At 46.7% G+C, this 23,109-nt stretch overlaps 1 protein-coding gene across 3 annotated transcripts; it reads right to left on the reverse strand.

Moving 5' to 3' along the window:
- Positions 1–300: 300 nt before the first annotated feature.
- Positions 301–21,618, reverse strand: DPF2 (double PHD fingers 2). Of its 3 annotated transcripts, none has more exons than XM_081341005.1 (12): positions 21,174–21,618; positions 17,391–17,551; positions 16,488–16,595; positions 15,617–15,780; positions 14,515–14,607; positions 12,999–13,077; positions 12,000–12,041; positions 7,434–7,571; positions 6,578–6,706; positions 6,320–6,432; positions 5,496–5,577; positions 301–3,431 (listed from the first exon to the last, which is right to left on the reverse strand). In XM_081341005.1, exons 1-12 carry the CDS (start codon positions 21,203–21,205, stop codon positions 3,355–3,357), a joined length of 1,218 nt encoding a protein of 405 aa, XP_081197131.1. In that variant the 5' UTR covers positions 21,206–21,618; the 3' UTR covers positions 301–3,354. The 3 variants fall into 3 exon arrangements, with proteins under 3 accessions (XP_081197131.1, XP_081197133.1, XP_081197132.1); XM_081341007.1 differs by lacking the exon at positions 21,174–21,618 and adding an exon at positions 19,861–21,078; XM_081341006.1 differs by lacking the exon at positions 12,000–12,041.
- Between the last annotated feature and the right edge of the window lie 1,491 nt (positions 21,619–23,109).

Consider the following 23,109-nt stretch of genomic DNA (forward strand, 5'->3'; position numbering starts at 1 on the left):
GGATCAATGCATCTCCTAAACCTGACCTTTGACCCCCTCACTGCCTTGCCAATCCCCTTCCAGGCTCAGACTGGCTGAGTTGTTGTTGTCTGGTATGGCCAGCTTTAAAAAAAAAAAATCTAAACTGTACGATAAGCAATAGTCCGTTCCCTTGTTCGGGAAAGGCAAACGGGCTTTGAAGAGACAAGAGGAAACCTTGATCTGAAAGGTCGCCGCGCGCTCAACCCAACCGATCAGCAAAAGAATTAAAATCCAGACCCGATTGCTGGACCAACCACACAGGAGTAAATAAAGGCAATATTTATTAGCTAGTGCTTATTACACAGCCTTGAGATAAAACTGGAGGGAGGGAGCCAAAATATCTTTCAGCTTCTACTGCAATAAAAGACGGGGCGGGAGGGTATGGGAAGTCTTCGATGTTTACTTTTTTGTGGAAAGAAAGCCCCAATTCCAAACCTATGCAATTAAAAGGTGCACAAATCAAATTACTTGGAAAGGAGAACAATCAAGCAACCAGGAACAGGTTCTAGTTGGGGTGGGGCGTGGGGGGGGGGAAGTATCAGGAGTCAGTGCAGAGGAGGTGCGAAGCTGCACAACTATTTGCGGGTGTCACGAGAAGAAAATGAGGTATCACAGCCCGTCCCACCTCCCACCCCCTGCAAACCGACAGAACTAACCTGAGCGTGGAAACACCCCACACACACACACACACACACACAATGTCGCAGCACTAAACAGATTCACACACGATTCCCCGAACCCGGAGAGCCAGGCCACCATAAAACCAGTTCCAAGAAGCCATTTTGGTTTTTTTTTATTTGGGTATTATTATTATTATTTTTTAAGACACAGGTGTGATGCTTCAAATGAGGACCTAACAACCCGGGCTGGGGATGAGACACGTTAACACCCACCCAAGGAACATTTCTACAACTTTCTCCCTTTGTTTGGTGCAAGGGGGGAGGGGCTGACAGCCAGCCCCCCCCCATCTCCCCGGGGTATGGGGAGAGAGAAAAAGAGTTAAAGTAACGTTTTTAAAAAGGTCACAGCTAAAAGGGAATCCAGATCCAAGTTAAGTGCACAAATAATAGCTCTCTCTCCCCTACGCGTGACTCGAGAGACCTACTGAGTTCCCGAGACCGCAAGGGAAGACTTTTTTAGTCTTCAAGCTTCAAGTCCTCTTGAAGGACTGAGCAGGCAGGGAAGGTGACTGGATCAAAGCTTCCACCGGGTCACTTTGTTCCTGGCTTTCCGTGGGCCAAAGCTATCCCACTGGGACCCAAACTCTGTCCTTCCCACTATTGGCTGGACGCCCATCGTCCTAGGTAGGAGGCACCGTGTCGAAAAGGCTGACTTCTCCTGCCAAGCCAGGTAAGGAGAATCCAGGAGAAAGACACCGCCGGCCTTTGCAAAATTCAAGTTTGCATCAAGTCAACAAATTCCATCACTTGTGCAGACTGGATTGTCGCCCCCACCTCAGAGAGAGAGAGGGGGGGGACCCCATTTGCTTTGGCAGTCCTGAGTCTCCCCTCACTTTCGGCAAAGATAAGGGGACTCAGGTGGAGGACGCGAAGAAGCCTTTGGAGAGGACGCGGAAGGATGTGTGTGAAAGGGCAATGTCGGAGGTAGGTTTTAAAGACAATCTTAGAAAAATCAGGCACATTACAAGTATAATATTACACAAAAACCCTATTCCGGGGGGAAAATGCCTCTCCTTCTGCAAGCGGGATCTTGCAGAAAACTTTGCCACTGGAGGGGAGGGAGGAAAAGGAACGGGGACTGAGGTTTTTTCTAAAAAATAAAAATAAAAGAAAGCAAGCAAGCATCCCTTGTTGGCAAGACCAAATCCTCGAATTGGGGGCAAAGGGGAGGAAAAACACGGAAAGAGAAGCTGCAAGAGAAGCTCAGCTCAGCTCCCCGACTCCCACCGGACCAGGAAGCAGCGGAGTTGAAGAAAAAGCTAGTGGAAGAGACATGGCTGACTCTAGGCCTCTGGCGAGATGGAGACTCGAAGAAGAAATTTTAAAGCAACTTATTTGAGTGAGCCCGAAGCTTTAGAGCAGGGGTGTCCAACCGTGACAGTCCCAAGACTTGTGGACTTCGATTCCCAGAATTCCCCAGCAAAGCTAAGACTCGTGGGCTTCAATTACCAGAATTCTCCAGCCAGCTAGCACTTGGGGAATTCTGGGAGTTGAGGTCCACAGGTCTTAAAAAGTTGCCAAGGCTGGGCAGCCCTGCTTTATAGAGTCAGCACCCACCCAAACGTTGCCCAACTCCGAACAACCTTCAGCTTCTTTCCTGAAGACAAAAGAAACAGCAGCCTTGAAGCCTTCCACACAGGCTCCCCGAACGAAGAGATGTAACGCCAGGGCGTTAAAAAGCCCGATGCGGGTTTAAACGCTCGCGCACACAGACACACGCAACGAACGGGACCTCCCGGGGGGGGGGGGCAGAAAGCCATCTTGAAATCCACCATCGCAGGGATCGATGGGTGTGGGATGGGGTACCCAGACTTTAGGAATTTAGGAAATGAAGAGGACGAAGCGATGGATGACACTCTTTCCCCGGATCTAAACCGAGCGGGGTTTTCCTCAACTCGCCCAAGACACGGCCCCGATTTGGCAAAATCTGAGATGACCGTTTTGTGTGGTTGTTTTTTTTTTTGAACGAGGCAAACCGAGTTACTTTGCCGTCGGTGCTTGCTTGCGCCGGAGCCTTGGGGATGCCTTTGGTTTGGGTTCCCGTGCCACCTGCGAACCTCTCAAAGGCTGCTGTGGTGCCCCTTTGAAACCACGTCGCTGTTGGTGGTGAAAGAAAAGTTTCTTGCAGGCATGAACAAGCGGGAGTTTAGAAGCTTTGGGGTCACTGGGGGGGGTGCCCAGACCACCGCGACGGGGCCGAAAAAGAAGGAAGCGGATGGAAAAACCAGCAACCCCCCCCCATTTAATAGGTTTTCTTTCTTTCGTTCTGGCTCGCACAGAGCCCTCAAGCTGGGGGATTAGCCCAAAACCTTGGGGTGTTCCTCAGCCTATCATGGATGCTGGATTTTTTATTTATTTATTTGAGAAAAGGGGTCTCCAAATCCTTAGCTGAGGGTTAAGGGGGAGAGAAGGGATTCAAAGCCCCAGCTGCCAGGGAGAAGGCGTGGGGGGGAGGGGGGGACTGACAGAAGGAGAGGCAGAGAGGCAGGGATGTGTCTGCGTGTGCACGCGTGTGTGCGGACGTGTGATCCAACCAATAAGGGAGACACTGACCCAAAGTGGGAGGAGGCGGCGGCGGCAGGAGGAAGATTAAAACCCCAAGAGAAAGACTGGACAAGCGAAAAAGGTTCTTTTCCGAGACGGAGAAGCAATTTCAGGAGGCGTTCTGGTTCTGGAAGATCGAGGCTTTCTCCTTCAGCAAATCCAGGCAGAGATGGCAACTCCAGCTGCCTGTAAGGGAAGAAAGCATTTTACTGTTCAAGCTAGCGACGACGGTAAAAAAAAATAATAATAATAAAAAAAAGGCTGTGTGCATATAACAGTTCTCGATTTCCGACCGTAATCAAGCCCAATGTTTCTCTGCTGGCAAACTTCCTTCCCCACCCACCCCCCAGTGACTCTGGCCCCATTTTACGACTTTTGTCTCGCCAGGGTTTGTTAAGGGAGTCACTGCGGGTGTTGAGCTGGTGGCAGGGTTTTGTTAAGCGGATCTGACTCGGCTTGTCGGAAGGTTGCAAAAGGGGGAGCACGTGAACCGTCGTAAATGCGAGTCGGCTGTCGAGCGCCTGAATCTCAATCACGTGACCGTGGGGATGCTGCAACGGCCGTCAAGTGTGAAAAGGGGTCGTAAGTCGCTTTCTTTCAGTGCCGTTAACTTCGGTCACTAAACAAAACTGTTGTAAAGTCGAGGAGGACCTGTAATTGTGACTCAGGCCTCTTTCTCTGCTTATTCCCATTCCTTTTAGGTTTTCTCAGGTCAGATCTGAAGCTTCTGGATGGTAAATCATAGAGTCCATTGGCCTGGAAGGGACCTTGGAGGTCTTTTAGTCCAGGGGTAGGCAACCTGGGCTCTTTTGTGACTCGTGGACTTCAACTCCCAGAATTCCTGAGCCAGCATGGCTCAGCTTGGAAACCTCTCCCTTTCTTCCCTTCAGCATGGCCGGCTCGGGAATTCTGGGAGTTGAAGTCCACGAGTCACAAAAGAGCCCAGGTTGCCTAGCCCTGCTCTAGTCCAACCCGCTGGCCAAGACAGGAGTCCTTATACCAGCCCAGACAACCCCAGTTTTGTCTTGAAAACCTCCGGTGATGGAGCACCCCAGAGTTCCAAGTGGTAAGCTGTTCCACTGATTAATCGTCCTCACGGTCAGGAAATAGCGAGTAAGCCGGTTTGGGACTCTCTTTGAGGTGAGGAAATCATTACTGCCAGGGTGGCATCGACAGGTCAGATTCTCGGGCAGAGGTCGTTGCCTCCTCCGACTAATGTTTAACTGGAGATGTAAAGATTAATTCTAGGAACGTCTAAGTGGGACAATGCATTGGGCTCCCATCCTGTGGGCCTCTGCAATGGAGCCCGTCTGGTTGTGCGAATGCCCTCGTTGTGCGAGTCCCCTCGTTAGAAGGCCAGTTGCAAGAGAAGAAAAAACACACAGAGAGAAAGACTTTCTCTGCCTCTCTTAATTTAACTAGAGCCGTCACAGACCGAGTGTGATCCTCTTGTGATGTAAAAATGACACGGACTGTTTGAAGTTAACAGGAGCTGAATGGATCCTCCCAAAGGCCCGAGTCAGCTCTTGCTCTGGAAACAAGGCAGCTTGCTACAAGCCACCATTTTGCCTTGTCACGATACAGGAAGGGTTGGCAACTTTTAAACGATGGCAGCTTTTGCCTGTGTGTGTGTGTATGTGCGTGCATGCACACACACGCACATTTGTGCTAATTTTGAACTTCCTTCCCTTTTAAAATTTCTTCTTTCCTTACCTTTTCAAATTCCTTTCCTTCCTTCCTTCCTTCCTATTCCTTCCTTCCTTTTTTAAATTCCTTCCTCCTTCCCTCCCTTTCTTGCATTCTATTTTAATTTATATGCTGCCATTCCTCCAATAAGATGACTCTGGGCATCTTCTCGTTAAGTTGGAGGCTAGAACAAGATTTGGGGCTTTAAAATGTTTTGTTTGTTACATAGCAGTCGGGTGCTGGCCATTTCACCTTGAAGCACGACAGGCACCGAGAGAGAGACCCTTCGTGGAACAGGCCTCTAACCTGCAACCCCAAGGTGTCTTCACATTTTGATTTTTAAAAAAGAGGAGGAGCCAGAGCAGTGGGCCATAACCTGGGTCTTTCTGATGAGCTGGACCACTAATTTCATCCTGGGCAGCCCGAGGAGGGAAGGAAGAAGATCAAGGCGAAGGAAGCCGGTTGCTTATTAAAACTGTGGGCTGCACAGACCCTTCACAACTCCAAAATCTCAGCCAGGTGAAAGGTGGGGAGGGACCAGAAGGGGACCAGAACAGCACTCACCTTCCGGAGGTTCTGACATAGGTGGAGTGAGGCAGTACATGTGATAACCACGGTCACAATCGTCACAGAACAGCAGCTGGTCCTGAGGAAGACAGGGAGAAGACAAGGAAGGAGAATACTGCTTAAGCCCACTTCATTTTGGGCTGGAGGAAACTGCATCCAGAGGTCTTAAGCACTTTCTTTCTTTTGATGAACCCAAAAGCGTGACATTTCCCAGCATGCAAAAGACCCCACACTTGGAAGGCTCTCCAGAATGGTCAGAGCAGAGTTGGGACTGGGCAGGTGAGGGTCGAAGAACCTGTTTTGAGTTCAAGGCAACTGTTTTCAATTTAAGAGGGTTTTTTTTGTTTTTTTCCCCGCCAAAAAAGCTCCAAGTAACCCTGGCCAGGTTCATAGCACAATCTTCACCCGGAAGCAAATGATGCAGCTGCACTCAATCCTCCGACATCCAAAACTGGGTTGATTTTTAGTAGCCCAGCATGAATCTAGCCACTCAATTTATGATTTTACGTGCCACAAAAACCCAGAAAAGTGAGTTCTCCAGAGTGAGGTGAAAGGAGTGGGCTTTGGTATACATTTTGAAACGAGCAATCCAAATTTTTGTGATTCAAATTCAGATCTAATCTTGGTTTCCGGGAGGATCCATCACAAGAAGCAGGCTTCGAAGGATCCGGTACCAAGAGGGGGAGAGGTCAAGTTCAAAGGAGAAAGGGGAGGGGGTATCCCCCAAAGGAAGAAGGTGGCATAACTTAAGGAGATTAAATTCCAACTTGAACCGGATCAGCCATTGGGGACGAGAAGGGAGAGGGAAAAAGCACACTCACGTCGTTCTCAGAGGTCCCGCAGATGTTACAGCACTTGCACTCAATACACTGCCAGCGGTAGGTCTTCACGGCAGCCATCATGACCGGGGTGAACTGCAAGCACGATGGGTGCCCTGGAGAGGTGAGAGAAAGAAGCAGCATTCAGACAGGCCAGGCCACCCTAGGAAAGGCAGGTGAGCTATTGGCAGGTGGACAGCTAAGGCAAAAGATGGGGCCCCCCAAGTCCTTTTCTCAAGGGTCCCCAAGGGCTCGGCGTACCTGATCGCCCACAGTCCGAGCACGAAACCAGCTCTTCGGGTTGACCCGTCTTCTTGTTGATCTTCGAGTCTCCCAGACAAAAGTCGCAGTAATTATTGGGCAGGGCCAAACCATCAGGACCCTTCTTGGCTGTGGGAGTAGAAGGGATTTGTCTTTCAAAGCACAGCAGGGGCATGTCCTGTTTAGCAGCCCAGATAAATCCCATGACAAAAACACACACAAACACACACACACACCTCCCAAAATGGGCAAATACTGCCCGGAAAACTTTGAGAGAGATCAGAAACCCAACTTGGGATCAGAAGGTTTCCTAACACCGGCACTCGTTGCAAATTATTTCTTTCTTTTTTTTTTAATTAACCTTGGAAAGTCACCTTGGGGCAGCTCCCTCCAGCTGCCGCTTAAGTTTCAAACCGCTATAGCTAAGCCCGTTTCTAACTGCGGCGGGTCATTGTAGCCTGTCTGGAGGTTCTCGCGGTTGGGAGGTGTGGGGCACCACGACCGGCTCTGAAGATGGAAGGGTGGAGGAAACTGGCTTTAGGAGGAAGAAGGTTGCCACCGATGAGCACAACGGAGCTCGAGGCCTTTCCGAGTTTGGCAGCTACGGGGGATTCCAAGCAAAGAGCCCCAGCAAGGAGTTGGGGAAGGAAGGAAAGAGGGAGTGGGTGTGACGGTGGGGACAAATGCAGCCTGACAGCAAGACTGTGCTCCGCCATCTCCATTATGCAAGGACCAGCAGGGCCAAAGAAAGGTCCCGGCCTGATTCGCGGGGACCAGGCTGGACAGCAGCGTAGAAAACAGGCGCCCGACTCAACAGCAGGTGGAAGGGAGGGGGCCGAAGCTCCCCGCAACTTACTTTTCTGCTCCTCTGATCTCTGTGAGACGGGCGTGGGAGGCTCAGAGTCCTCCTTCTCCTCGCCTTCCTCTTCCGCCAAGTGACAGTGAGCGTAGTGGTAGCTCAGGCCAGGACGATTCTTGTAGCGTTTCCCACAGACTGACCGGGAGAGGATGAGAAGGGAACACTGAGAGGCAAGCCGGCGGTAAAAGGAGCACCCTCCCACGTCCCTTCTCAGCAGATCCCACCGGTGGGCTATGCTTCACCCAAAGGCCACCCCACAGCACATTGCCTGCTTCCCGAAAACCAGGGGTAGGCAACCTTGGCTCTTTTAGGACTCGTGGACTTCAACTCCCAGAATTCCTCAGCCAGCCACGCTGAGGGGAAAGGGAGAGGTTTCCAAGCTGAGCCAGGCTGGCTCAGGAATTCTGGGAGTTGAAGTCCACCAGTCATGAAGGGGCCAAGGTTGCCTACCCCTGCCCCAAACAGATACTCAATTTGCCAACCAAGTGACGACAGGCCTCTCCAGAGCTACCGACGAGCTGCTTTTGGAGTTACGACAGCTGCACACCCCAGCCTGCCGTCACACGATCACGTTTTGGCCGCATTTCGGCAACCGGCTTTTGCAGCCTCCTACCATCACGCAACTGCGATTGTGACTTTTTTTTTTGCTGGGTTTTCAGTTTTTCTTCTGGTTTCCAGCCCCACCCCCAACGCCCAAAAAGGGGGTGGGGGTGGGCTACTGGGGAAAATGGATTCGCTTAACAAGGTCTTGGTTATGATCTTTAAGTCCTTACATGGCATGGGTCCGGGATACCTCGTGGACCACCTGCTGCCGGCGTCAACTCCCCTCCGCCCTGTGCGTGCCCACAGAGAGGGCCTCCTCAGGGTGCCTCCGGTCAGGGAATGTCGACTGGTGGCCCCCAGGGGGAGGGCCTTCTCTGTGGGTGCTCCGGCATTATGGAACCAACTGCCGGTTGAGCTCCGGACGGCATCGGACCTTCGATCCTTCCGTCGCGGGCTGAAGACCCATTTATTTGAATTAGCTGGTCTGGCCTGATAGGGGTATATGGGTTTTTTAATTGTTTTTTATTATTCTATCATTGTTGTATTTTAATTGGGCATTGGTTTAATTTTCTTTTAATTTTTGTACTGCTATTTATATATGCCCTGTGAACCGCCCTGAGTCCCTTGAGGAGAAGGGCGGTATAGAAATCAAATAAATAAATAAATAAATAAATAAATAAATAACTGTTCACGTTCGCTCAACGACTGTTGTTACAAGCGATCGCTAACTTTGAATCCAGTCCCCGCCCCCCACCCGATGCTTCGAATGACTACCACAGCGACTTAACGACTATAAATCCGGGCTGTTAAGGTTGTAAGTAGAGGACTACTGCTACAGAGCAGAAGGGGTGCCTACAGAGCTGGTAGCAGGGTGACCTGTTCTCTCTTCTCAGAGCAGAACCCAACACCTTCAACTACACCCAGGCTCTGCCTGTAACCTTGTCTTAAGGTAGGGGGTTCCCCAAAAAGGGGCGCGAAAACTTGGCCTTTCAAAATTATAGTGTACATGCATAATTCGTTGCCGTTATTTCAAACTTTTGCAAGGGGTGCGAGAATATATCAGAAGCGTTCTTGGGGGGGGGAACATTTTTCTGCCCTTCTACATGTGCAAGATAATGTGTCTTGGGGGGAACAAAAAAATCATGTTTACACAAGACTCCACCCTTTACTCCGTTCCTCCCAAATCCCAGGTATGACCCTGATTTGCCACTTCCCTTCCCAAATCCAGCCCTTCCCTGTACGTTCTTTTGCATCAATATCCCCGTTTCCAGACTTTTATTGCAATTAAGCCTGTGTCCCTGACTTCTCACAGTTAAAAAGACTTGCACCATTTTTCAATTTGCCCCTGATTCTTTTTTTTTTTGTTCTCTTCCCTATGACCAATTTTGGCTCGCGTGGTGCTTGGAACACGAAGCCGCCTCCTGTGCTTCTGTTTACAGCCTTGTGCTTTCTGACGTACAGCGTTTGTGCCAGTTTAAGCCCAGCCTGGCAAATGACCTTGCGAAAGCTAAACGCTGGTTAATGCATTTTAGCCTTAGCTGCGATTTCAATGCCAGCCACACGGGAAAATAATTCCCTCTTTTCCACCCAGCAGATTCTTTAGATAATGCTCTAAAACTAGCTCCCTGCTTTGATAAAAGGAAGGGATAAACCAACACAATCCCTCTTTTGACTCTGATCCTAAAAGGAAAGGTGAGTGTTAGTGGAATTCAGGGATTAAAAGGTTAGGAATATGCCTGCCTCGTACTGCTGAATTACAATTCTCCATCATCCATCATCAAGGCCATCCAAGGAGTGATAGCAGCATCAGCGAGTCCGCAACTATTTACAGCAGGGATCTCCAAACTCTGCAACTTTTAAGCCTCGTGGACTTCCAACACCCAGAATTCCTCAGCCAACCCATGCCATGAATTCTGGGAGTTTGAAGTACACAAGTCTTAAAAATTGCCAAGTTTGGAAAATGCCTGCTCTACAGAAAGAGGATTTAGCTGCTCTTATCTTCCCTTGACAGAATGTACCCACCTCGCTGCCATTCTCCGCAAATTCTTGGAAGACAGAAGACCTGACAAAACTGTTTCCTAGCTTTAGTGTGTGCCAGGAACGCATTCAGAGTCAAGGGAAGGAGAAGGAATAATCCATCCTCTGCTTGGCGGCTAAAATTAATCCACCAAACAATATGTCCTAAATCTGGAAACAGCTCAGGCCAGAAACAAGAGAACAGACCATATTTAGAAGGAAGCAGTAGAGAAGCTGGTGGAAGGGGAGGGGAGGATAAAAAGAAACAAATCCTTTTCAAATCCTTTGAGCTATGCAGGTCTCATACATGTGTGTGTTTCTGTATGCACACGAGTGTGTGTGTGTCCAAAAACTGGAAATCTAATCTGCCAAGAGGAAAAAAGTCACAGCCCTCTAAGGATTGTGTAAACCCAGCTGATTAAGTAAGAACCTGAGCTAGCAGGCCCTGCTCTATGCAGCTACTACAGGTAGCAACCAAAATGGATATGGAAAAAGTTCTGACTCAGAACTTTCCGCTAGTGGGAAAGGAAAACCCTAACCCTTCTCCTTCAAACTTACACATTTACTTCCCCCAGAAGAGAAGCAAAGGCAGAAGGGGAACGGATCCCGATTATTGCGTTTCTGTGATCAAGGATGGTCTCCCATCATTATCTACAGTTGAATTCAGGCTTAGAAGTGTCTTTCTTTGTTAGGGAGAGAGTCAGCAGGACCGGTTATACACCCAGGTAAAGATAAAGGTTCCCCCGCACATGCGTGCTAGTCGTTTCTGACTCTAGGGGCCGGTGCTCATCTCCGTTTCAAAGCCGAAGAGCCGGCGCTTGTCCGAGGACGTCTCCGTGGTCATGTGGCCAGCATGACTAGACGCCAAAAGCGCACGGAACGCTGTTACCTTCCCACCGGAGTGGTCGCTATTTTTCTACTTGCACTTTTACGTGCTTTCGAACTGCTAGGTTGGCAGAAGCTGGGACGAGTAACAGGCGCTCACTCTGCTACGCGGCACTCGGGATTCGACCCGCCAAACTGCCGACCTTCTGATCGACAGGCTCAGCGTCCTAACCCACTGAGCCACCGCGTCCCTCATACACCCAGAGTCGACCAGTATTGAGCATCGCCATTTTTGCTGAAAGCATCGAGGGAATCCAACAGATTATCTAGGATCACCTCGGTTGCCGAGGGAGAAACGAGCTGTCCAGCAAATAGCTCAGAGGTCGCCTAATGAAGGGAATGAATACCGAAGACTCAAACTTTGGGCTATTATTAACAGAATTTACAAAAATCTGAAGACCTTTTGCCCCATTCCTGTGCTAACAAGTCTTCTCAGCGGGAGAAGGCAAAGTCCCAACTGAGGTGCTCCCCCCCCACTCCATGGGGCATGGGCCCAGCAAGGGAAGAGGCCGGGAGAAAAACAATCCTCTCTCTTAATGCCAATTAAGATCATTGGTATATTAAACAGAATTTACAGATCCCAGCAACAGCGAAAGTAAACCCAAGCCTTCCCACATCCGACATCTCACAGAGCAGATTTGGAAATGCAGCTGATTCGAATGATGCTGGGGATTTGCCACAGCCAGTTAGGCTATACAACGGTGTTTCTTTTAAGACATGTGGACGTCAACTCCCAGAATTCCCCAGAAACCATTTTCTCTTTGGCCCTATACTTTGCCCAGCTTGACACTATCTCAAATCTATCCTCCTCTCCACCGAGATGAAAATGTTGCATTCTCAAGTCGACATTCACCACCACACTTCAAAAGAATTTGTTATCTTTCCCAAACACACACTGCACCTGCCCAAAGGCATGTTTCCCCCCCTCGGTATGTCACATACATAAAACCAAAGTAGGTATCATCGGAAGGGAGGGATTTTTGGCACTCTGCTTGAGAAGACCCACTTTTTCTTTTAAAAAAAAAAAGGAAAGGAAAAAAAAAGAGTTTTTAAAACTAACATTTCAGAAGAACAAGGTCAAGAGGAAATTAAACAGCAAGACAGAGAAGAATGGAATACCTCGGTCAGGAGGTTTCGAGGTATGCTTTTGTTTGTAACTATCTGAAATACAGAAAGAGAATGAGAGAAAGGTGAAGGCAGTCGATAAGGTCAGGCACATAACATGCACACAAGTCAGCTATACAGAGCGATTAAAAAGGAGGAGAGGAAAACAAAAGCTCGCTGGTGTTATTTCAAATTATGAGGGGGTAGTATAAAAATTCTTACAGGAGAGTAAAGGAGGAGAGAAAGAAAAGCAATTTCAAAAACTCAGGATTTGCCCTTTGGAAAGGTCTTGCCAATCACCCTTCTCTCCCAACTTTTCCATTAAATCACTAAGGTTTCATGGGGATTTTTTTTTATTTTTTTTTGCAGATCGGTGTGCCGGGTCAAAGGTCAAAAAGTTGTGAAATGTGGAACCAAAGGAAAACACTGTGCAGCGCAACTCTGGGGTTCTGCAATGGTGAAGTGCAAAAACCACGATTCCAACAGCGAAAGAGAATTCCTTCCTGTGCGATCCCAGGATCCGCCGGGAGAAATGGGTTGGAACTTTTCCCAGAATTCCACTACTTAGGGACAGAGAAAGGAACAGCGACGATCCCAACCGAGAATGCCAAGTGAATCTGCTTCCCAGGTGCTCTCTTAGGGAGCCGACGTCCGGCAGCAGAGAAGGTGGCCAATGCTGCGTGTCTCTGCCTCTCACTGAACTCCCCGTCAGGCAAAACGGGGAAAAACGCTGCCATTTTTCTGACGTTGGGTAAAGAAACGTCATCCCCTTCACCCGGTGTGATAAATGACGCACTTCAGCTCTCCCCAAACAGCCCCTGGCACAGTGCAGGATTAACAAGGGGCCAAGTAAGAGGAGGTGGGTGTAGCCAGCCTGTGGCACATCTTCCCCAGAAACCCCCACCAGGGCATTGTCACACAACCCCACCCTAACACCAGGAGCTGTTCCCAGACTATGTACACCAGTAAAATCAAGCAGCTGTTTCCTATAACACGGCTCGCCTTCTTACTCACTGTCACAGGCGTAAGGTTTGTCTCTGTCTTCCAAAATGGCAGCATCCAACTTTTTCCGAGCACTCCCAACTCCTTTACCCTATAAGGAAATTAATTTAAAACAAACAAACTAACTAACTAACTAACTGATGGCAGATGAAGAGTATGCTTTCTTTCTGGTTCGGGGGAAAAAAGTGAAATTCAAGATGGCTGGGTTTCAAGATTTTAAATCTCAAATATGGCTGTTCTATTCCTGCAGTTCAAACAAGCAGAAGTGAAGCATGACACTGTTGACAAGCAGTGTTATGGTCCTGAGTTTTCCTCACGTAGCGACCACTTTGCTTAGTAGCAAGTGTTGTCGGTTCCCAGTTAGCGCTAAGTGAGGACTACCTGCATGGAGGTTCGGTTCATTCTGCTAATCAAATTAGGAAAATATGTAGAGCGATGCTGCCACCCAGTGAAAGATATTTGTAACCATCTTAAAATGAGTATTTATTCATTTCTCTAAGCCCCTTTTAAGATCTTTTTCAGATGGCAGGTTAACAGCATCTTAGATTAACCAAAGTGTCAAGGCTGCTGACGTGGGATGTTTTTTTTGCATTGACAACAGATGGAAATGTAGCCATCTTTTTCCCTTTCGCTTTTAGAGTTAGATGATGCTGGGATGGGGGGGATGTGAATGAGAGCCCAGCTAGACATAACAACACAAAACTTAGCCTGAGAATCAAGGTTATTTCGCTTTAAGCTAATTGGGGAATGTGATTTATGACTGTTAATTGGAGGAGGGAATTGTGCTTTGATACTAGGTGCCCAGGGGAGGGGAATTCAGTTTTTGGCTTCGATTATGTACCTTAAAGATCCTTTAAGGTAAAGGTAAAGGTAAAGGTAAAGGTTCCCCCGCACATGCGTGCTAGTCGTTTCCGACTCTAGGGGCCGGTGCTCATCTCCGTTTCAAAGCCGAAGAGCCAGCGCTTGTCCGAGGACGTCTCCGTGGTCATGTGGCCGGCATGACTGGACGCCAAAGGCGCACGGAACGCTGTGACCTTCCCACCGCAGTGGTCCCTATTTTTCTACTTGCATTTTTATGTGCTTTCGAACTGCTAGGTTGGCAGAAGGTGGGACGAGTAACAGGCGCTCACTCTATTAGGCGGCACTCGGGATTCGACCCGCCAAACTGCCGACCTTCTGACAGGCTCAGCGCCCTAACCCATTGAGCCACCGCATCCCTTCTTTAAGGTAAACGATGCCTCAAAAGTTCTTTGGAAGTTTTATCTGTCGGAACCATGACACCAAGATACTCACAATTTGATTTATATGCGCTCGGAATGACACCTGCATCCAGCCAATGGCTTCTACTCAAAATACCTGCCTTCTCAGCACCTTTTGGGACACTTTAGCTATCCCCTTGCCTAAATTGCCCAGATGCACTCCTTACTCTGCATTAGAGAAGCCTATTGTAAAATTCAATGAGCCCACAAAATCTGAAACAAGAGGAAAGTTTCAAAGAGGATGGGGGGGGGGGCACATTAACCCGTACCTTGGCCTTTCCTTTGCCTCGTCGTTTTGGGGTGTCTTCCTCGTAGTCCTCATCATCCAGATCATCCAAGAAATCATCAGGTTCCAGAATTCGCTGAAACAGAAAGGAAAGGATGCAAAAAAAGCTGTGAGGGAAGGATGTTTGGTTTCTCCAAGGAATATTCCTGCTAAATCATAGCTCTGTGGGTGTCAGGTTCTGTGACAAGCTGACTGATAAACAATCCCCCTTGTCTTGTCACGCATCGACAGCTTCGCTGTAAGAACTAGGCAATCGCAGCGCAAAAAACCAAGAGGCTCTGCAATTATGCAGGACAAATGCTAAGAACAATGTTCTTGCTCAACCAGGGACCATTCTCAATGCCGATTCTGAATCCAAAGGCGGGTACAACCTGAATGATAAAACAGAGGACTTAAATAGGACCCAGGATATTACCACTACATCTCTCTTTTTTTTTTAATCATGCTCTCGCAAATATATGATGGAACCAACTGTTTATAAGCTGTGTTTTTCCTTATTCCACCTACTGGCTCAATGGCACAACCCTTGGCCAAGAGCTCTGTATCTCTTTGCAGTGAACTTTAATGATCAGCATGAAGCAAGGGTAAAGGAGTCTAAAAACAAGCTCTGGTTTCTCTACAGGATCCCAGTCAACAGGACACAGAAAGGAACGATCCATTTCTAAACCTTCTCCCAACTGGAGATCCATGACACTATTCTCAAGGCGAAGAGGCCCGAGAGTGGTTGCTATACAACCCTCACCTTGAGACACGAGAGCCACCTGACAGGGGGATATAAAGTTAATAAATTAAAATACAAATGATTTATTCTCGGCAGCTTTGTATTATTATGCTTGGGTTGTTTTTTTATTTTATTTTACTTTTAATTTTCCTTGCTGGCCAGAGCCACTTGTTGAGTTGGGTGGCAATAAGAAAGAAGGGAGGAAGGATAGACAGGAAGGATAGGGTAGGGTAGGGTAGGAAAGGAAGGAAGGAAGAACTAACAGAGGGAAGGGAAGGGACAGAAGAACAGTATGTTCTATCAAGGAGCATCTTTCAAAGGAAAGATGTCTTATTTTACCACAGGCTGCCATTCTCTACCCTACCTTCCGGGTGCGGCTATTGGCAACCGGGAACTCGCTGAGGCTGTCTTCATCGTTTCGAGGGTCAGGCAAGCTGCGTTTCTCAAGGGGGTCTGTCCTTAAGAGGGCCTCCAAACTGCTGCCATCTTGAGAGATTAAGCCTTCTTTCTTTAGGGCCTGCTCAGTGTCTGACAAAAACAGAGATTTCATTGTCTTAAGGTCGTTAAGACAAAGAATCTAAATTTTTACCAACAAAGATAACGTTCGCAACTCAAGGGTTGAGATAAAAGGGTCCTTGGCGCTTTCTGAACTTGATTTGTTTTCTTGCAGACGTTTCATGACCCAAACTAGGTAACATCATCAGGGCTAGTACACGGGGCACTGCTATTACCTAGTTTGGGTCATGAAACGCCTGCAAGAAAACAACCCAGCTCAGAGAGCACCAAGGACTTCTCAATCTAAACTCCCATTAACTTGGCCAAATAACCTAAGAAAAGTCGTGACAGGCATCGCAGGCCAATGCAGAAATCTATTAGGTCCTAACTCAAGAATGATATGATCTCTTCTGCCACCTTTAATGTTGATCTCCATGGAATTGTTAGTTGCAATCTGACATTTTTTTAAATGTCTGGCTGTCCTGCTGGTCCATTAGTATACAAGTAACAGGATACCAAGATACTTTTCTATGGCTGATTTAGAACTACACAGTTCTCGTCCTCAGACAGCCCCTCCACCTGAGATGGGGCAGATTCCAAAATTATCCCGGAAAATGCCTGGGCAATTACAAATTCTGTAATGTATGCCTGAACAATCACTTCTACCAGGTGAAAGCTGTGTTATGATTCATCTGTAAAGGTAGAAATTTAAAACATTGTATAATACAGACAAGGCAAACCTGGTTTAACGGTAGGAAAAGAAAGTCTTGGATCCTCGGGTGGATGAGAACGGCGTTTTTTCCGCCAGCGTCGAGCTGGATAGGAATAGAGCTGGCCAGATGCCAAACCTTCCAACAACAGAAAAAAATCAAAGGAGGTTTCATTATTCTACTTATGTATAAAGTTCTGGGGAAAGTAAGTAAGTAAGTAAGTAAGTAAGTAAGTGTGTGTGTGTATGTGTATGTGTGTGTGTAAAAAACTTTTACACATAAAGTTAAGCAAAGTTTATGGCAAACTCTTCCGGTTTGGGGTATTGAACACTTCTGGCAGCTCTCTTTGCAGGAATCATTAAGTTTGCCAGAGTTACTTGATAGTGAGATGGGCAGCATATAAATTTAATAAATAAAAGAGCATTTTTAGTCTATACCAGCAGTAATTCACACACTGATGTCAATGATGCCACAAATATGTTGTTGTAGTTAGTTGTGAAGTCGTGTCTGACCCCTCGCGACCCCATGGACAACGTTCCTCCAGGCCTTCCTGTCCTCTACCATCTTCTGGAGTCCATTTAGGCTCACGCCTCCAGCTTCAGTGACTCCATCTAGCCACCTCCTTCTCTGTCGTCCCCTTCTTCTTCTCTTGCCCTCAACCTTTCCCAGCATGAGGCTCTTCTCCGGTGAATCCTTCCTTCTCATTAGGTGGCCAAAGGATTTGAGTTTCAACTTCAGGATCTGGCCTTCTCAAGAGCAGTCAGGGTGGATCTCCTCTAGGACTGACCGGTTTGATCGCCTTGCAGTCCGAGTTCTCCAGCACCATAGTTCAAATATATATAATATATACATGGAAGCTGCTGCCTGAAACTGACCACGTAATTGACACCCTGGGTAGAGCCCAGGTTTACACATGACGTTCTGATGCCTCACCTGGTCCCCTGTGCCGCTTCTCCATCCAAATGTAGCAATTGCTCTGTGCCACCCCTGTCTGCGAATCCAGGAACGGTAATCGAATGCTCCTCTCGGCACACAGTCGGGCGTTGTAATTATGGCACTGCTCCATTGCATCCTTGTAGTACTGTTCACCAAGGCTGGGACAAAAGATTGGGATGGACATCATGAATCAAAAGGTCTTTCTGTAGTACAAGGGTTTGCGTGGGTTTTTTGTTTTGTTCTGAGAACGTTTTGGTATAAAGGGACAGTTTGGAAGTAAAATTCAGCAAAATTGTTGCTTGGTTTCATTTAATAATTACAACTCAGTTGAATGTGGCAGGCTGGCCCTGACCCTTCTGTAATTTTCTCTTTCACATTGAAAAGTACAAACCAGCGCCAGCTTTTGGGAGAATCTGCGTTCAGCCTTGGGGATTCCGATTGTGTATCCCTGCCTGAATTACTTCCTTGGAAGGCCCTAAATAGGTATGTACGTAACATAAAGCTAATTTTTTTAAAAAAGATTTATTGTTGAAGCTATAATATCTTTATTCACTTGACTGTAAGCATATCACATTATCGCTTAGTCTCGATGATGAGCCTGCCTCCATTTAATCCAGGAAACTATAGATGGATGATCTCATTTCCTAAGCATTACAAGAAACCATCCCTAGCAGGATAGATCTTTTGACAGATTGCAAATATTGTATTTCATTCCCACAGCCGGTCCTTCGCAGATATTGTCATAATTAAATGCGAAGAGGCTGGTTTGAAATTCAAATTATAAGCACGGATTTAAGCTTTTCTTTTCAGAACAAAAGAAGCACCTGTGAAGCTGGTATTTTATACACAGCAACTGTCTTTCAATCTAGTAAATTCACTGAAGAAAGAAAATGCCCAATTCTATTCAATAAATCCAACAGCAGAGGCTTAGATGGAAACTTCCAAGATAAAAGAATGCAGAAATATCTAAGAGTACACAGCTTGCATTTTTCCCTGGTTCTTAAAAAACCGGTGGGGCAGCAGCAACAAAGTCTCTCTAATTGAACAGTCTATAATTATAGTAATTTCAATGTTTTAAAAAAACCACTAAAAAAGCTAAAGGAGGGTATAGAAAACAATGCAACTTGCTTGGAAGAAAATGATGTTACAACTTTGCCGACTGGGAAGGAAACCAAAGAGAAGGAGAGAAAAATAAGTAGTTAAATGAGAATCCCACTATGTTTACAGTGTTTTATATTCAGTCTTGATAATAAAACATCTATTGAAACAGCCTAAACAAATTTAGAAACACAAATCAACATTAAAAAATGACCTTGGTTCAGGACACATAATTTCTTCAACAAATAGATAGCACAGTTTTGTTCTGAAATTTGGGATCAAACACGAAGCTCCTGGTTTAACCATCTCTACTGCAATTCTTCACAGCATTCAAAAATAACTTGAGTAGGAAGATTGCCCAAACCTCCACTAAGTCTAGGATTCTGACATTTTTTTTCAATTCTTCTCCTGAGGCCAAAATGCATCTATTCTACACATCTTTCCATGGTTAAAACGCTGCCCTCCAACCTTGTCCCATCTCCTTCCACATGGCAAGTTTTTATTTCTCTGAAATATATCCAGTCCACCCGTTTCATGGGTTAGGTTTTTCTATATCCTGCCTTCCTCATCCCCTATACTCTTGCAACACAACTTGCATAACACTTTTTCATCGGAAAGCAGCGACCTTCTGACAAGCAAAGTCAATGTCATGCAACTCTTCCAAAGAACTTCGAGGCATAAAGATCCTTAAAGGATCTTTTATTCGAGTAGCATAATATCGGCACTCACATAATCGAAGCCAAAAACTGATTTCCCCTCCCCTGGGCACCTAATATTAAAGCACAGTTCCCTCCTCCAATTAACAGTCATAAATTACATTCCCCAATTAGCTTGAAGCGAAGGCTTCTTCTCCAGCCCGCCAATTCTTTATCAGCTCTGGGCTCAATAACCTTGATTCTCACGCTAGGTTTAGTGTTGTTATGTCTATCTGGATTCTCATTCACGTTCCCCGCCCCCCTCCCAGCATCATCTAACTCTAAAAGCGAAAGGGAAAAAGATGGCTACATTTCCATCTGTCGTCAATGCAAAAAAAATAATCCGATGTTAAGTTAGCAGCGTTGTCAATGGGGAAGCCAGATTTACTTGGGACTAACTGAACAACTGCGGTAATTGACTTAACAACGGTGGCAAGAAAGGTCATAAAACGGGGCAAAATTTACTTAACCGGCTCAGCAATGGAAATTTTGGGCTCCGTTGTGGTCATAAAAAAGAGGATTACCTGTACTACAGGTAGTCCTTGCCTTACAACCGTTCGTTTAGGGGCTGTCCAAAGTTACAATGGTGACTTATGGCCGTTTTTTCAAAGTTACGACCTCTGCAGCATCCCCATGATTAAAGTTCAGCCGTTTGACAACTGACTCATACTTACGACGGTTGCTGTGTCCCGGGGCCGCGTGATCCCCTTTTGCGACCTCCTGACAAGCAAAGTCAATGGGGAAACCCGATCGACTTAACAACCGGGTTACTAACTTACCAACTACGTTTCCCTTAACAAGGGTGGCAAGAAAAGTCATAAAATGGGGCCTAACAAGCTTCTCACTTAACAGAAATTTGGGGCTCAATTGTGGTCATAAGTCGAGGACCCCCTGTATGAACCCCAATAATTTTTTTCTTAAAAAAGGCTCCTCTTTTCACCCTTTGCAGAGAGAATCTCCTTTTTTTCCAAAGGCTGCACTTTTTTCTTCTCCGACCCTTGGCTTCTTTCCTCTAAAGCTGTGTACCTTCTTAAAAAAAAGAAAAAAAACAGGGAAAAAACCCACCACCCCTCTTTTATTTTCCCATTTTGTGGGGTGCCTAGAAAAGAAATTCAGGATTTTGACCTTTTTTTGGGGGGGGGAGAGGGATGGCTGATTTCCTCCAAAAAGCTAACCCCAAATTTGATTATTTCCCCCCCCCCCCAGACACTTACTTTCCTTGTGAAGTTTGCCAGGAAGACAGACAGCAAGGGCTGGCTTGGGATGATGGGAGTTGTGATCCAACTACCAAGCTGGAGAAGATGCTCCCTAAAACTTAAACCTCTCATTTTCCCCCTTTTTCTCTTTGCTTCCCCCCCCCCCAGTTTTCCCCTCAGAAACCTACACGGTTATATACACGTATTAAAGGATTTTTTTCCCCGCCTCCACAAGTTCCTCTCACCATCTACTGTGTTTCATTCAAGCCTTTTTTTTGTTGGGGAGGGGGGATTTTTCTCTGTCCCCTCAGAAGCTTTATAATTGGGGTTCGGGGATTTTTTTTTTTAAAAAGGGTTTTTTTTTCTTTTTAAAAAGCTCCTCCCTATCTTTAAAAGGCATCTTGAGGTGGCCGGACGGGTTTATTTTTCCCCCTCACGTACCTCACTTCTGAAACTTTAAGGTGGGGGATACTTTTGCTTTCTTGCCGCTCCCCTCAAACACATATATATATATTTATATACTCCGCCCGGAAGATTTTGTCGGACGGAGTGGGAGAATAACCCACTTTTTAAAGATATCGCTTCAGTCCTAAGCAATGAGCAGAGGAGAAAAAAAATAAGGGATTCAATAGCTAAGCCCTCTCCTTCCATTATCCCGTCAGGAACACCCCCGCGAGCGGAATGGACTCTTCCCCAACAACCCTCCTGCGCCGACTTCGCCAAGGTTCGGGTTGTACCATTGCAAGCAAAAGGGAGGAAAGGGGGGGGGAAAGAGGGACAGTTCCACTCACAGCTTTACCACATTCTGTACCACCGCCGCCATCTTGCCCTCTGCCGCCTGTAGCCGCGAAGCACGCGAGGACGCATGCGCCGAGTGCCCGTTCGCGCTGACTCCGGCGACCGCTCTCCATGAAACCTTTCGATCAGGTTAGAAGACAGCGCATGCGTACTGGCCCCAACCCGTCCTCACGCTCCAGGAAGAGAGAGGCAACGACTCCCACGCTCTTCCCGCTGCGGGAGCTGGCAGGCGCAAAGGACGCGCAGGCGCAAAAGAGGCAGAGTGGCCGTCCACAAAAAAAAAAATCCATTTACATGTGTTGCGCATGCGACGCGTCCGCAATCGAGGGCGCATGCGTAAGAAGTGTCGGGAAATCAACGTTGCTTGATAAAGAATTGAATTTTCGATTTAATATTTTGTACTATTTGAAGAAAGAGTAAAAAAAAAAAGGTCCTCTACTGCCCTTACATATATGTGCCTAGAACAGGGTTCTTCAAACCTGGCCCTTTTATGACTTGTGAACTTCAACTCCCAGAATTCCTCAGCCAGGCACGCTGACTGAGGAATTCTGGGAGTTGAAGTCCACAAGTCATAAAAGGGTCAGGTTTGAAGAACCCTGGCCTGGAAAACAAAAATACCAAGCATTTTAAATGACCCCGAGACATGGCAACCGTCATAAATATGAACCCGTTGCTAAGCATCCAAATGTAGATTTTAAACCTGAACTTTTATTATTAGGTATAATGCCAGAGAAGGCCAACAAACAATTGTTTGATTTTGCACGTCACAACAGTGGCAAGAATCTTATTTGCGCAATATTGGAAAAATGAAGGAATACCATCAGATGAAGAAATAATAAAAAAAAATACTAGAATGTGCAGAGATGGACAGATTGACTATGAGACTGAAAGACGAAGAAGGAACGGAATATTACCAAACTTGGGACTTATTTTATCCATGGCTAGAGGAAACAATAAAGGATTAGGAATTAAATATGTATTAGTGAATGTAAACTCAGACAGCACATTGGTTGAAAAATTGTTATTGTATGTATGGAAAAGAATTAATAAAAACTTTAATAATAAAAGCATCCAAATGTAAATCACATGACCATGGGGATACAGATACTAAATGGTCATGTGTGTAAAAACTGGTTGTAAGTCACTTTTTCCAGTGCCGTTGCAACTTAGGTCCCTAAATGAACTGTTGTAAATCGAGGACTACCTATACTTTAAAAAAAGAAAGAGAGAGAGATAAGATGGTGGTACAATACCATGTTCAATTGATGTATTATCTCCTTTTTCCAACCAGCTCTCTCTGGAAGCTTTATTAGCTATATCAGGGGTCCACAACCCACAGGCTGTGGACTGGTATCGGGCTGTGTCATGGCAGCAACCGGTCTGCACAAACAAGCAAAGCTCCATCTGCAGGATGCAGGCAACACACAAAACAACACACTCTCCAGTCTGTGGAAAAACCTCTCTCCACGGAACTGGTCCCTGGTGCCCAAAAGGTTGGGAACCTCTGAGCTATATGACAATTGCACTCCCATGCGTGTTTTAAGTGCTGCTGCTGTGGCTGTTTGGCTCCAGGCAGGACAGTGAGGTCATTAAATAGCGTTTTCCTGCTTTAAGTGGCCCTTTCAGCCTCGTTAAGCTTGGCAAGAGCTATCATTTCAAGCCGGAAGGTGGCAGACAATTGTCAAAATAAATCTGGTCCCCTGCTAGAATGATTGTAGCGGAGCTGTGCTAGGATAAGGCTAGGGTTCTCCAAGTGTGGTTTGAGGTTGCCTGGGGGTCCCCAAGACCCTTTCAGTGAGGACAGCCAAGATAAAGAAAAATACATACAGGTAGTCGACTTCCAAAAGCTCACATAGTGACTGTTGGAAGTTACAACAGCGTTGAAAAAAGGGACGGATGACCATTTCCCACACTGATGCCCATTGCAGC

Source organism: Vipera berus, assembly GCF_964194415.1.
Source record: "Vipera berus genome assembly, chromosome: 16".
Taxonomy (NCBI): domain Eukaryota; kingdom Metazoa; phylum Chordata; class Lepidosauria; order Squamata; family Viperidae; genus Vipera; species Vipera berus.

Bases quoted from the DNA above. Each gene is read 5' to 3' on its own strand.
- DPF2 (XM_081341005.1), bottom strand. From the start codon at position 21,205: ATGGCGGCGGTGGTACAGAATGTGGTAAAGCT. The intron at 14,608-15,616 runs GTAGGGTAGAGA...TTTCTGTTTCAG, and splicing joins CCAATAGCCGCACCCGGAAG to CGAATTCTGGAACCTGATGA. The intron at 7,572-11,999 runs GTATTCCATTCT...TCTCCCGGTCAG, and splicing joins CTCGAAACCTCCTGACCGAG to TCTGTGGGAAACGCTACAAG.